At 56.1% G+C, this 14,306-nt stretch overlaps 2 protein-coding genes across 57 annotated transcripts in view; one reads left to right on the forward strand and one right to left on the reverse strand.

The window, feature by feature from the left end:
• LZTS2 (leucine zipper tumor suppressor 2) overlaps positions 1-6,643 on the forward strand; it is a 10,772-nt gene extending 4,129 nt beyond the window's left edge. For 5 of the 9 annotated variants that reach the window (XM_045361406.3, XM_045361405.3, XM_005566223.5 and 2 more), the window contains 4 exons: positions 1,290-1,739; positions 2,304-2,963; positions 4,282-4,539; positions 5,294-6,643. In XM_045361406.3, coding sequence (XP_045217341.2) covers positions 1,332-1,739; positions 2,304-2,963; positions 4,282-4,539; positions 5,294-5,977 — 2,010 coding nt within the window. In that variant the 5' untranslated portion in view covers positions 1,290-1,331 and the 3' untranslated portion in view covers positions 5,978-6,643. Of the gene's footprint in view, positions 1-1,289; positions 1,740-2,303; positions 2,964-3,850; positions 4,540-5,293 lie in introns of all 9 variants that reach the window. The other 4 variants (XR_012418135.1, XR_012418134.1, XM_065521302.2 and 1 more) reach the window with 2 other exon arrangements.
• PDZD7 (PDZ domain containing 7) overlaps positions 6,488-14,306 on the reverse strand; it is a 24,092-nt gene continuing 16,273 nt past the window's right edge. For 17 of the 48 annotated variants that reach the window (XR_012418115.1, XR_012418105.1, XR_012418106.1 and 14 more), the window contains 6 exons: positions 10,981-11,072; positions 10,739-10,830; positions 10,499-10,570; positions 9,058-9,663; positions 8,055-8,155; positions 6,488-7,656 (listed from right to left, as the gene is read on the reverse strand). Coding sequence is in view for 15 of the 48 variants with exons in the window: in XM_074002507.1 (XP_073858608.1) it covers positions 7,408-7,656; positions 8,055-8,155; positions 9,058-9,663; positions 10,499-10,570; positions 10,739-10,830; positions 10,981-11,072 (1,212 nt within the window). In the remaining 33 variants the exon portion in view is untranslated. Of the gene's footprint in view, positions 7,657-8,054; positions 8,156-9,057; positions 9,664-10,498; positions 10,571-10,738; positions 10,831-10,980; positions 11,073-12,806; positions 13,105-14,306 lie in introns of those variants that run through there. The other 31 variants (XR_012418108.1, XR_012418107.1, XR_012418093.1 and 28 more) reach the window with 12 other exon arrangements.

The following is a 14,306-nucleotide window of genomic DNA, read 5'->3' on the forward strand; positions in this document are numbered from 1 at the left end:
ACTCATGAACTTACTGACAAAGCTGTCCAGGCACCGTCTCTCCCACACACCACAAACTCACTTGTTAGATCTGCATTTATAACTTTCACAGGCTTTCTAATGACCCCTTACCCACATACTCTTGTAAGATATACACATGTGAATTCACACATGAACTCATGTATGTGAATGTACTGATACATCAAACGTGTAGACTCACATTCACGATGCTTTCACGCACATTTTCATATACACGTGTTCATTTCCACGCTCCTGTGCATGTAGTCACACAACAAATAACTAAATGCACACATTCCTACTCCCAGTGCAATTCTCTGTCCAGTTCTTGGCCCTGCTCTGCATGATGACTTCAGCAGATGCCTAAGTCCTGGTCATCAGCGGCCTCGGGACTGGGACTAGGGAGGGGGTTCCGGGTGGAGGCTTGCAGCTGCTTCCAGGAAGGAGCAGGGCCTGGGGAGGTGGAGCCATCTTGCCTGGGTTCTGTGGAAGTGAGGTTTTGGAGCAGCCACTAGAGGTGAAGGCGGGACTTCTACCTTCCTCCCCTCGGGGTTAGTCTGGGGACCTTCTGAAGCTGTAGGGTTTCAGAGAGGTTGGCAATGGGGTAGAGCCTGTGGAGGTTCCTTTAGGCCTCACTGATTGGGTGTGCAGAGGCTAGGAGTTGTCATGGAAAATGTATGAGCCTGCATCTACCTCTGGGAGGCAGGAGACCCCAAAGGACACCTGTGGACTCCCTAAGAGTGGTGGTTTTCTTATGTAGCCGGATCCACAGAGGCAGTTTAGCTGCCTCACTGGGAGAAACTGAGGCCCAGCAGAGGGAGGCAGGGCACTGACTGACTTTGGCTCTTCGTTCCCTAATTACCATCTGAGGTGCTGATTGCACCCCTGAGGTACCTCAGCCCAAACTGCCCACCTGACTTAGAGGACCAGGGACCTGTGCTTCAAGCTGGTAGAGAAGGCCCCTCCCTCACCTGAGTCCTGGCCTCTGTGGGATGCAGGATTGGGCTTAGGCCTGGGTCTTTGCTGACAAGTGGCTCTGCAGTAATCACCCACGCCTCCCATCCCTCTCAGCATCTCTGCTGAGTGGATTCAATCCTCAGCCCTGTTCAGACCAGCATTGGACAGTGTGGTCTGGGGCCCAGGGGGAATTGAGGTTCATTCCAGCACTTGAAGGGGGAGTCTCGGTGGGGATCAAGGCTTGTTACTGATGTCAAGGAGGTGTTTGGTCAGGATCAGTGGGTCAGGAGGGGTCTCTAGGTGGAGGGACTCTGACACCACTGCCCTGCTTACAGGTCACCTGCAAGGCCGCTGGCCAGGCCTGAGCCTTTGCCACCATGGCCATTGTGCAGACTCTGCCAGTGCCACTGGAGCCTGCTCCTGAAGCTGCCACTGCCCCACAAGCTCCAGCCATGGGCAGTGTGAGCAGCCTTATCTCAGGCCGGCCCTGTCCTGGGGGTCCAGCTCCTCCCCGCCACCACGGCCCTCCTGGGCCCACCTTCTTCCGCCAGCAGGATGGCCTGCTGCGGGGTGGCTATGAGGCACAGGAGCCGCTGTGCCCAGCTGTGCCTCCTAGGAAGGCTGTCCCTGTCACCAGCTTCACCTACATCAATGAGGACTTCCGGACAGAGTCACCCCCTAGCCCAAGCAGTGATGTTGAGGATGCCCGAGAGCAGCGGGCACACAATGCCCACCTCCGCGGCCCACCACCGAAGCTCATCCCTGTCTCTGGAAAGCTGGAGAAGGTGAGGACCAGCTCTTCCTTGTGGGCCTGGGTAGAACGGGAGTCCCCCTTGGAAAACTGGAATTTAGAAGCTTATATAGAGGAAAGAGTGTGGGCTCCAGATTCACCAGACCTGGGTCCTAATCCCAGCTCTCTCTCATTCTGCATGTGTGACCTCAGGGAAGTCACTTAACCTGAGCCTCAGTTTCTAGAACTGACGTGAAGGTCAAATAATGTATAGCATAGTGCCTAGCATGTGGCATGTATACAGTTGTTAAGTGCTAGTTGCTTATGTTCTGGTTATTTCTGCACCAGTTATATGTTTGGCTTTGGTCAAGGCCTTTAACCTTGCTGAGCCTCCATTTCCTCATCTGTAATATGAGAATAGTGATCATATTTAGATAATGGGGATAAACCTTTCAGATTGCTTGACACAAAGCTGACACTGGTGGCCACCTCCACCAGTGGCCGCAATTGTTACGAATATATGGGCATTGGGGACCCCAGATGGGAGGGCAGGGAGTGTCATAAGGGTTCTGCAAGATTGGGCAGCTCATCTCCACTGTCACATGGCACCTCATTTCAGAACATGGAGAAGATCCTGATCCGCCCAACAGCCTTCAAGCCAGTGCTGCCCAAACCTCGAGGGGCTCCGTCCCTGCCTAGCTTCATGGGTCCTCGGGCCACCGGGCTGTCTGGGAGCCAGGGCAGCCTGACACAGCTGTTTGGGGGCCCTGCCTCCTCCTCCTCTTCTTCCTCCTCCTCTTCAGCTGCTGACAAACCCCTGGCATTTAGTGGCTGGGCCAGTGGCTGCCCATCAGGGACGCTATCCGACTCTGGCCGAAACTCACTGTCCAGCCTGCCCACCTACAGCACCGGAGGTGCCGAGCCAGCCACCAGCTCCCCAGGCGGGCACCTGCCTTCCCATGGCTCTGGGCGAGGGGCACTGCCTGGGCCAGCCCGAGGGGTCCCTACTGGGCCCTCCCACTCAGACAGTGGCCGGTCCTCCTCCAGCAAGAGCACAGGCTCCCTGGGGGGCCGTGTGGCTGCCGGGCTTTTGGGCAGTGGTACCCGGGCCTCCCCTGACAGCAGCTCCTGTGGGGAGCGCTCACCACCACCCCCGCCTCCACCTCCTTCCGACGAGGCCCTGCTGCACTGTGTCCTGGAAGGAAAGCTCCGAGAGCGGGAGGCAGAGCTTCAGCAGCTGCGGGACAGTCTGGACGAGAATGAGGCTACCATGTGCCAGGTGTGGTCAGAGGCAATGATGGGGAAGGGGCATGGCAGGACATCCCAAGGCCTGGGGAATGAAAGGGGCATTTCCATTTTAGCAGGGAAGAGGGGTTGGGTAGTTGTAGTTGTGACCCCCCTGCCCTCCCCACCAGTTGTCTGGTTTAATTTGTGGAATAGCCAGACGTGGTGGCTCACATCTGTAATCCCAGCACTTTGGGAGGCCGAGGTGGGCGGATTGCTTGAGCTCGGGAGTTTGAGACCAGCCTGGGCAACATGGGGAAACCCCATCTCTCCTAAAAATAAATTAGCTGAGTGTGGTGGCATGTACCTGTAGTCCCAGCTATTTGGGAGGCTGAGGTAGGAGGATCACTTGAGCCCAGGAGGAGGAGGTTACAGTGAGCTGACATTTTGCCATTGCACTCTAGCCTTGGGTAACAGAGCAAGACTGTATCTCAAAACAAGAAACAAAAAACAAAACTTGTGGGGTGGAAAGGAGTCAGAGTGCATGGATTCAAACCTCCCACTGCTAAATACCAGTTTTTGGACTTGAGCAAGTTGCTTAACTTTATTCAGCCTCTATTTCTTCATCTATAACAGGGATATTTCTAGCTTCATAGGATTGTTATGAGGATTAAATAAGGCAAAAGGTGTAAAGTGCTTAGACTAATGCCTGGTATCTAGGAAATGCTATACATAAATGCTTGCTTTTTTTTTTTTTTTTTTGAATTTTTAGTAGAGACGGGGTTCCCACCATGTTGGCCAAGCTGGTTTCGAACCCCTAGCCTCAAGTGAGGCACCCGCCTCAGCCTCCCAAACTGCTGGGATTACAGGCCTGAGCCACTGCACCCGGCCAAGTGCTTTTTTTTTTTTTTTTTTGAGACAGGGTCTCATTCTCTCACCCAGGCTAGAGTGCAGTGGCGCGATTTCGGCTCCTTGTAGCCTCAACCTCCTGGACTCAAGCAGTCCTCCCACCCCAGCCTCCCAAGTAGCTGAAACTACAGGCACACGCCACCACACCAAGCTAATTTTTGTTCTTTGGAGAGGCAAGGTTTTGCTGTGTTGCCTAGGCTGGTCTCGAACTCCGGAGCTTAAGTGATCCACCCACCTCGGCTTCCCAAGATGCTGGGATTACAGGCGTGAGGCACCGAGCCCGGTCTGCTTGCTCTTGTGTTTGTTTCTATGATCATTATAAAAGCAGTTAGTATTGTTGCAATTACTATTGTTGTTTGATGGAATACACCCTTCCTGAGCCCTCAGAAGTGGGCCGCCAGGCAGACACTGAGTGGGGAGTTGGGAAAACTGCCCAGGAGCTGGGTCTGTCTTCTCGCCTGCAGGCATACGAGGAGCGGCAGCGGCACTGGCAGCGAGAGCGCGAGGCCCTGCGAGAGGACTGTGCAGCCCAGGCACAGCGGGCACAGCGGGCCCAACAGCTGCTGCAGCTGCAGGTGTTCCAGCTGCAGCAGGAGAAGCGGCAATTGCAGGATGACTTTGCACAGCTGCTGCAGGAGCGTGAACAGCTGGAGCGGCGCTGCGCCACCTTGGAGCGGGAGCAGCGGGAGCTCGGGCCAAGGCTTGAGGAGACCAAGTGGGAGGTGGGCCAGACCAGGAGGGGCAGGGAGCAGGGTCACACAGGGAGAAACCCTGGAAAAAGGGGCCCAGCCGCACCCTCCCTCAGCCTGCCACCCCCAGAGGTCCTCCCCTTCCTCACCTCCGTGAGATGAAGTTCTCCTCTGTTCCTTTCTGGGAGGAGGGTCTCCTTGTTGGCCTTGTCTAGTGGCACAAAGCCACGCTCCAGCCAGTAGTAAGAATGTGGTGTTTGTGGTGTGGAGGCACTCTTCTAAGCATGTTACATGGGACAGATCATTTCATCCTTGTAACAACACTGAGGGGGCTACCACTAGTCTCCCCATTTTAGAGATGAGTAAACTGAGGCCCAGAAAGACTGGAGTGCCAAATCTGAACCCAGGCAGTCTGGCTCCAATATCTGAGCTCTTAACCAAGTCACTGTAGTACCTCTCCAGTAGACACCTGGGTACTGCCCTCCATTGCCCCCACTCCTGCAGCACCTGCCAGCACCCAGTCCCCAGGGCTCGGTGGTACTTCCACAGTGTCTCGTGATGCTTTGAAGACACCAACTTTGAAGCAAAAAAATCTATGTCTGCTTTCCACTTAAGCCACATCTTCACTCTATGACCTTGGACATGTCACTAGACTTGCCTCAGTGTCTCCATCTATAAAATGGGGATAAAGATGGACTCTCCTCCCGAATGCCCAGCATGATGCACAGGGCCTGTCCCCCCAGGAGAACCTGTCTCACCATCCTTCCCCACTGCCTCCCACCCCCAGGTGTGCCAGAAATCAGGCGAGATCTCCCTGCTGAAGCAGCAGCTGAAGGAGTCTCAGGCAGAGCTGGTGCAGAAGGGCAGCGAGCTGGTGGCCCTGCGGGTGGCACTGCGGGAGGCCCGTGCTACCCTGCGGGTCAGTGAGGGCCGTGCGCGGGGTCTACAGGAGGCCGCCCGAGCTCGGGAGCTGGAGCTGGAAGCCTGTTCCCAGGAGCTGCAGCGACACCGCCAGGAAGCCGAGCGGCTGCGGGAGAAAGCTGGGCAGTTGGATGCTGAGGCGGCTGGACTCCGGGAGCCGGCTGTGCCACCTGCCACCGCTGACCCATTCCTCCTGGCAGAGAGTGATGAGGCCAAAGTGCAGCGGGCAGCAGCCGGGGTTGGGGGCAGCTTGCGGGCCCAGGTGGAGCGATTGCGGGTGGAGCTGCAGCGGGAGCGGCGGCGGGGTGAGGAGCAGCGGGACAGCTTTGAAGGGGAGCGGCTGGCCTGGCAGGCAGAGAAGGAGCAGGTGATCCGCTACCAGAAGCAGCTGCAGCACAACTACATCCAGATGTACCGGCGCAACCGGCAGCTAGAGCAGGAGCTGCAGCAGCTCAGCCTGGAGCTGGAGGCCCGGGAGCTTGCGGAGCTGGGCCTGGCTGAGCAGGCCCCCTGCATCTGCCTGGAGGAGATCACTGCTACTGAGATCTAGGGCCCTCGGCACCCAGCTCTGCAGGGAGCTCTCCCAGAGGGGCAGCAGCTGCAGATCCACTTAGGCCCCAGGGCCCACGGATGACCCCAAAAGCTGAGGGCCCCAAAGCCACTTGTCTCCTAGGATCCAGGCCTCTGGGATTCTGCCAGGAACTTGGGATGGTCCTTTGACTTGGAGGAGCAAGATCAGACCGCTTGAAGGTCCCCGTGTTCACTGTCACCCAGAGGCTCCTGTCACTACCCACATCATTCCCCACCGCTGCCAGTGCCACTGCCAACCCTGTTCACAGGCGCTTCCAGCCCACTCCAGCCAGGGGAGCTGGGAGGAAGAAGGGGCTCCCTCCTCTCCACATTCCCCCTGACCCCAAAGCCAGAGAAAGCCAGATGGCACCAGCTGCTCCAGATGTGCCTGCCCATATTGGGGGACAGGGCCAGGCCTGGGCTCAGTTCCCAGGTTCGAGCTCTGCAGCCTCTCTCCTGGAGGGAGGGGGCTGAAGTCAGACCAAAGGAAGAACTCAGAAATGTCTTGTTTATTTGTGTTTGTGACCAAGCAGCCTCTCCCTTCACCCAGGTTTATGGCCTCGTTTTCACTTGTATATTTTTCACACTGTAAATTTCTTGTACAAACCCAAAGAAAAAATTAAAAAAAATTTTTTTTGTTTAAAAATAATGTGAATGCGCTGGATAAAGAGTATAGGAACTTGTTTGACCCACACCCCCTCTATTTGCTGGCTATTCCCCGAGCTCTCTTGGGGAGAAAAGGTGATGGAGGAAGGACAAATCCAGTAGAATGTCTGAGGTCTTAATGGACCCCAACATGAAATGGTCTCTCAGGATTTCAGGGACTAGAAAAGCCTTTAATCCTTTTCCTTGCACAGAATGCTGCTTGGGGCTGAGGAATGGATACGCTGACCCCTTGAGGGCCCTGTCTGACAGCCTGTGTCCCTGGAGGCTTGGATGACTTACAAAGTAAGAGGCGGCGTGTGAGAAAGTGCCCACCAATCCCAAGGTCCAGACCTTGGGTTTCTTACCCCCTTTCCTGGCTTGGGAGATAGGGGAGTCGTGAGTGTGGGTGACACAGGCTGCCCACTAGCACCTTGTCCTTGGACACTAAGGCAGAGCCTTAGTGACAGCTGAGGAAGGAAGAAAGTGGAAAGATGTGAGCCACCAGTGTGGCACTGGGAGGAGGAAGGGTGGGCAGGCAGGAGCCGGAGAGTCCTGAGGAAGTTGGTAGGAGAGATCCTGGGGATAATGGGATGTTGGAGTCAGTGGGGGAATCTGAGGTTAGGGGAAGGGTCATGGGATGTGTGGGGAGGGTGTAGGCTTAGAATCAGGAGTCTGGAGGGCTGGGGAGGGGGCTGGGCTGGGAGTTGGCTGGAGGAGCCTGGCATCGGTGGGAGGAGTCTGGGGATTGGTGGGAGGTTCTAGGAGCTAGTGGGCAGGAACTGGAACAGCATCAAGGGGTTGGTGGGCAGGCGAGTGGTCAGCAGGAAGGCCCTCATCAGTAAGGGCTGATGAGTCAGAGAGTGAGGGCCGTGGGCTGGGCCTGGGGACCCTGACCACAAGCTCCATGGGCTCCCGGGCCTTGTTTCGATAAGCACGACGGATAGTGTCTACTGCACGCTGGTGGGTCACCTGCTCCAGACTCTCTCCGTCCACTGCCACAAGCTCGAAACCAGCCTAGGATGGAATGAGAGAGTCACATCCCTCCCTCCCCATGTCACCCTGCACCAGCCCCCAACCTGAAGGCAGCATCTTCTCACCTCCACCCACGAGGACACTCCTCCCCCATCTGGGTGGAGGGGATGGACAATGAGACTTTTGTGCCTGGAGTCGTTGGGGGCAGGGTGGGGCACAGACAAGGGCTCTTTGTCCCTTGGGGCTCGGGCTCAGGCTAGCATGAGGGGACAGAGTTTTCCCTGGGCCTGCTCATCCTGCTCATCTGAACCCCCTCACCCCAAGCCTCCGCCCACAACCTGGGCTAAACATGTCTGGCTGGAAGCTGAGCATGGCCAGCCCATCTCCTGCCTGGTTTCAGCTGTGGGCTGTTAGGGTGGGCCTGGGCATGCTTCACCCACCTGCAGGGCCCCACTGAGGAAGGCGGCCCCCCCAGGGAAGATCTTCTCTATCTTCACCATGGGCTGCACCTTGGACTCAATGCCCCCAGAAATGCTGATGCCTAGTGATGGGGAGAAACACTGTGAGAGTGCAGCCGGACCCCAAAATGCAAGCTCCCTGGAGAAACCTAGAATCCCATCCCCAAACCCAAGGCCCCAACTTCTCTCACATCCCTACATTCTGTTACTACTCAAATCTCAATTCATTCCAAAATCCTCCAGAGCCTAGCCCCTCAAATCTAGACCCCACCCAGATACACCCCAATACCCCAGATTCCCTTTTATTTATTTTTTGAGACAGCCTTTTTTTTTTTTTTTTGGAGACGGAGTTTCGCTCTTGTTGCCCAGGCTGGAGTGCAATGGCACAGTCTCAGCTCACCGCAACCTCCACCTCCCAGGTTCAAGCGATTATCCTGCCTCAGCCTCCCGAGTAGCTGGGATTACAGGCATGTGCCACCATGCCCGGCTAATTTTGTACTTTTAGTAGAGACGGGGTTTCTCCATGTTGGTCAGGTTGGTCTGGAACTCCTGACCTCAGGTGATCCGCCCTCCTTGACCTCCCGAAGTGCTGGGATTACAGGTGTAAGCCACCGCGCCTGGCCAAGACAGAGTCTTACTCTGTCGCCCAGGCTGGAGTGCAGAGGCGCAATCTCAGTTGGGTTCAGGGCAACCTCTGCCTCCCGGGTTCAAGTGATTCTCCTGCTCAGCCTTCTGAGTAGCTGGGATTACAGGCGCCCACCACCACGCCCAGCTAATTCTTTTGTATTTTTAGTGGAAACGGGGTTTCACCATGTAGCCCAGGCTAGTCTTGAACTCCTGACCTCAAGTGATCCACCAGCCTCGGCCTCCCAAAGTGCTGGGATTACAGGCGTGAGCCACCGCACCTGGCTCAATACCCCAGATTCTTTTCCTGGGCCCAGGCTTCCTAGTGTCCCCTGCCAGGCCCAGTCCCACCTGGACTCACCTAAGGACTGCTTCATCTTGGACAGTGTCACTGTCTTCAGCTCGCCACTGGGGGTCTTCATGGCTGCCTCCTCGGCCGTCCCCTCAGTTCCATTCTCCGAGGGCCCTTGCTTGGCCCCCACCTTGGCTGCCTCCCCATCCAGAGATCGTGGTAGAGGGGGCCTGGCCTTCCGAGGCTTGTGGTAGCGCCCATTGGCCATGCTGGGGGCAGGGGTAGGCGCAGGGGACGGGGAGCGTCTACCCGGAGACTTGCCTTGACCCCGGCTGCTGCGGCTGCGGCTGCGGCTGCGGCTGCGGCTCTGAGCCTGGCCCCGGACCTGGCCATGTGGAGGGTGCTCTCGGCTCAGGGGTTCTGTCAGCAGCCAGTTAGGCCGCGGGGGCCGGGGAGCCACAGGGGGTGGCTGGGGAGGGGGTGTGCAGGCACTTCGGCGGGGGGTGAAGGCATCTACTGGCACGTCTTGGAGAGGGGGGATCCCTTTATGAGGGTGGCGAGGGGCAGAGGCACTCGGGGAGACCTTGAGGCCCCCCAGCCGCTCCCTCAGCTCCCCATCATCTTCCTCTTCCGGGAAGCCGTTTACCGGCAGCAGGTAGAAGCCTCCGCGGCTGTCTGGGGAAGAGCGCCAAGGTCAGCTGCCCACTCCTCCCCTCCCAGCTTGGACCACCTCTCCAGGACCCAGGCCTTGCTTTGGTTTGTGTGGGGCCTGTGAGAGCCAGGCCCGAGTTTGTTCAGGAACCAGTGCAGTGCGGCCCACCCATGAGGTAGGCGGACAAACATGTTCTATTAGACTCGCTTTTTTTTTTTTTTTTGAGATGGAATCGCACTCTGTCGCCCAGGCTGGAGTGCGGTGGTGCAATTTTGGCTCACTGCAACCTCCACCTCCCAGGTTCAAGCGATTCTGCTGCCTCAGTCTCCCCGAGCAGCTGGGATTACAGGCGTGCGCCATCAAGCCCAGCTCATTTTTGTATTTTTAGTAGAGATGGGGTTTCGCCATGTTGGCCAGGTTGGTCTCTACCCCTGACCTCAAGCGATCCACCCGCCTCAGCCTCCCAAAGTGCTGGGATTACAGGCATGAGCCACCGCTTCCGGCCTAGAATTGCATTTTAATACTTCCTGTTGGAATCATTACAATTCTATTTTAATGTATCTAAGAAAAAAGACGACTAGCACATCAAATGTAATTTCTCAGAGATTACTGCATAGAATGAGACTAGATTTTAAAAGTGAGCAGGTTCCAAACCAACTATTAAGTAAATAATAGTACAGGTGGTGACCAGCGGATGTGATAAAATGGCTCTGGTGGACAAGAGCTTTCCTTCAGGGGACCGCAATGTGCCTGGAAGCCACAACTGCCTCCCCGTGGGGAAAGAAGTAGAAGGCCCATCCTCCTTTCCCTAATCTCCCCAGGGTTGTGCCCCTCCCTGGGCTCTGGGATCTGACTGACCAGGCACGGGGGTGATAAGGTGACGCTTGGGCGGTGTGTCCTGCCGGGCTGGTCTCAAAGCAGGAGGCCGGACTGGTTGGAAAGATGAACAGGTCAGAGGCAAGGCACCCCGCCAGGCTCCCAGAGGGACACAGCTCAAGGGGCTCGGCAATCTCTGCAGCCCTCTCCACCACAGGGTCCCATCCCCATCCCCATCCCCAGCAGGGCTGGGACCCAGAAGTCCCGCCTCCCACTGCTGACCTGCTCTGCTCTTGAGGGCCTCAAAAGCCTCCAGCTCCACAGGCATCACCATGCTGTCAAAGCGGCCCAGGTCTGTGGGGGCCACCACACTCCTGGGAGAGGGTGAGAGACAGCAGGGGTGGGAGGGGCAGGCAGGGTGTCAGTTCTAGAGGTGCCAGGATGCCCTTCAGCCCCTGGGAGGTTGGGGGTGGTACCAGGGATCCCCTTCCTGCCCCCAAGCCCTCTCTGCAACCTCCTCCCACCTGATGTCCCGCAGCAGCAGCAGCTTCTCGGGCCTGTCCAGGATGGCCAGCAGGGGCCTCACCAGGTCCTCCACACCTCCCTCATGCACATACTGCAGATAGAGGCACCACAGGTCAGACAGCAGTGGGGACTTCCAGAGCTGGGTGAGGGGGACACCAGGGCATGCAGGTGTTTCTTCTACGCATGTAGGGACCTATCCAGCCCTGCATGCCTTGGGAAAGGTTTACTCCACCCCCAGCTGCTGCAGGGTGGTCTGATCTTGGTGATAGGGTGGAAGCCTGCAGTAATAACAGACCTGCAATAAATAGCAACAGCATTGATAACAGCTTTGGGACAGACACTTTTCTAAGCCTTTTACATACCATCTCTCAGCAACCACCCTGAGAAATGGCATTCATTATTCCTGTTTTACAGATGCTGAAACTGAGGCTCAGAGAGAAGGCCTTCACTCAAAGCCATACACATAAGGAAATGGGAAGAGGGACTGGAACCCGGGAAGTCTAACTCTTGCTTGCTCTGGTGTGGGAAAAGGATGTGCAGGGAGTCAAGGAAATGGGAAGAGGGACTGGAACCCGGGAAGTCTAACTCTTGCTTGCTCTGGTGTGGGAAAAGGATGTGCAGGGAGTGGACTCTCCTCCCCACCCCCACATCCCAGGCAGAAGGAAGGAATTCGAGCCAAACTCTAGGCTGTGCGCCTGGCTGTCCCAGCATGTGTCTGCACACAGACCTACAAATTAGGCTTTGTTTGGGGCTGGAATGGGAGCCTTGGGGAAGGGGCGGCTCTGCAGAAAGCCTCTCGGGTCAGTTCCTGGGGCGGGATGGGGGGCGGGGTGGAACCCCTTCTGCCTGGCACTGCCCGGATGCCACACCCCACTGACTCTGAAGACCTGAACACTGGGAGCCATCCCACTTGGACAGCACACCGACCCCTTGTGGCGAGAGGGAGACTGAGTCAGTGACACGCATGCATAGAACACTTTGTATGGGCACAAGCACAGAGACAGAGCATGCCCTGGTGGTCAGAGTGAGTCATTCATAAATATCTGGAAATAAATACAATACAAACGATGTGTGTGGCCCCAAACCACACACAGTTACAGCGACTCACACATATCAACAATACATTCCCTTTTGTCTGGAGAGACACATATGGTGCAGAACCAGCCCCACATGTGCACACGCTTTAAGTCTATGGACTTGGATTCGTTACCCACTAAGTACCAGACCCTGTACTGGGCAGTAGGGGCACAATGATCCTGTCTCAGATCTTCAGAAACTGGGTCTAGTGGGAGCGAGGGGCAGATGAGTCACATACCCCAGTGAACTACAAGCCAGGGGCAATGGAGCACAGGGAGTCTCAGAGGAAGGTGGGAGGATCCCCGTGGGCTTCATGGAGGTGGTGGTATTTTGACTGACTCTTAGAAGATAGATGTAGGGAACAGCACAAAAGTTGGGAAGAAAGTGTTGCAAAGGTGGTGTGGAAAAATGAGTAGATAGTGGTTTAAACGTGGCCGTGGGGTCCATGAAGAGCCTCCCTGCAGGGCTGCTGCACAGGTTGTGACTATGTAAGTAGCGTCCCTGAGGTTGTGCAGGTTGTAACCTGTATAAACGTATGCGGCAGCCATGGGAAAGTGGAGGTTGGTGGGTTAGGGAGTCGAATCGAGGAGGACCTCGAATGTGAGAGCAGGAAACTTGTACTTTATTCTGCCAAAGACAGTGGGTCACCAGGTGACTTGGGGAATGTACAGCGATCAGAGAAGGGTTTCCTTTCCTTCCCTCCCTCCCTCCCTCTATCTCTCTCTTTCTTTCTCTCTTTTTCTCCTTCTTTAGAGACAGATTTTCGCTCTTATTCCCAGGTTGGAGTGCAATGGCGCGATCTCAGCTCACTGCAACCTCCATCTCCCAGGTTCAAGCAATTCTGCTGCTTCAGCCTCCTGAGTAGCTGGGATTACAGGCACCTGCCACCATGCCCAGCTTTTTTTTTTTTTTTTTTTTTTTTTTGTATTTTTAGTAGAGATGGGGTTTCACCATGTTGGACAGACTGGTCTCGAACTCCTGACCTCAGGTGATCCGCTCGCCTTGGCCTCCCAAATTGCTGGGATTATAGGCATGAGCCACAGCACCTAGCCAATCAGAGACGGGTTTCTGATTCTTGGTCTGGCAGCTGTAGAGAGATGGCTCACATGGGGAGAGAGGGGAAGCCTGGGGTTCAGGGCTACATGCCCCAGTCACCAGGAGAACTTTGCTCATCACTCCAGCCAGGGCTTCATTGCTGAGGGTCTGATCTCTTGGTGTGGGGGGCTTGGGTCAGGTTTGGGTGGTGGTTGAGCTCGGCAGGTGGTATGGGAGCACAGTAGGAGGTTTGGGCAAAGAAGGGAGGGATGAGGGAAAAGGAGCCGCCAAAGAGACAGACCCAGAGTCTCACCTCATGGACAGAGCCTGCATTGCCCTACTTAGCGCTGGGAGCTGAGGGTGACACTTTCTGAGTTTAGCCCAAAGCCCTTTAGCTTCCCCCCAGCACACACCCCTATCTGCAGCTCTGCTGCAAACCGGGCCTTGGTAACAGGATGCATAAATGACCATGTCTCAGTCTCCAGGTGACAATGCATGGACACACACACACACACACACACGCTAGCCAGACACATGCTTGCTCACATGCACACACACACACACAATTGTGCAGTCATATCAACACAAACCAGGTACCCCACAGACACGCCAGTGCACACAGCACACAGACATACAACACAGCCCCACTCTGAGCAAGGTGAAGGGTGAGGGAATCCACAAACAATTTACCAAGACGTCCCAGCTCGACCTCACACACAGTGTGCAGACTCCTCACAAGGAGCCCAGCGTACACACCCAGGTCTTCCTGAGACAGGGACAGAAAAGGACCTGCCAGTCCTGGAGGGAGTGAGCTGTGCCCCACAGCCTCCCCAGCAGGTGGGCCCCAGAGACTCCTTCAAATCTGACTCTCTCCCCACCCTGGGGCCCTCTGGCTCTTTTTGAAGTGGAAGAGAATAGAGAACAACGGTTTAGGTGTTGGGAGGCAGAGGTTGAGGTCTGGTGTGTAGGGGAGGCAAAGGATTACTTACTTGGGCAACAGGGGAAAGGACCTGGCATGAGGCCAGGTGTGCTGGGTGACCCAGGAGCAGAGGGTGGCATGCAGGGAAGGATGGAGGCTCAGAGAGGGCAGAGACAGGTGACTGCAGGGACTCACTTTCCCCACTCGGGAAAAGTGTCCTCTCCTCTTCTCAGCTTAAATACCACCTCCTCTGGGAGCGCCTCCCAGCCCACACCATCTAATATGTGTCTCCTG

Source organism: Macaca fascicularis, chromosome 9 (genome assembly GCF_037993035.2).
Source record: "Macaca fascicularis isolate 582-1 chromosome 9, T2T-MFA8v1.1".
Classification (NCBI taxonomy): Eukaryota; Metazoa; Chordata; class Mammalia; order Primates; family Cercopithecidae; genus Macaca; species Macaca fascicularis.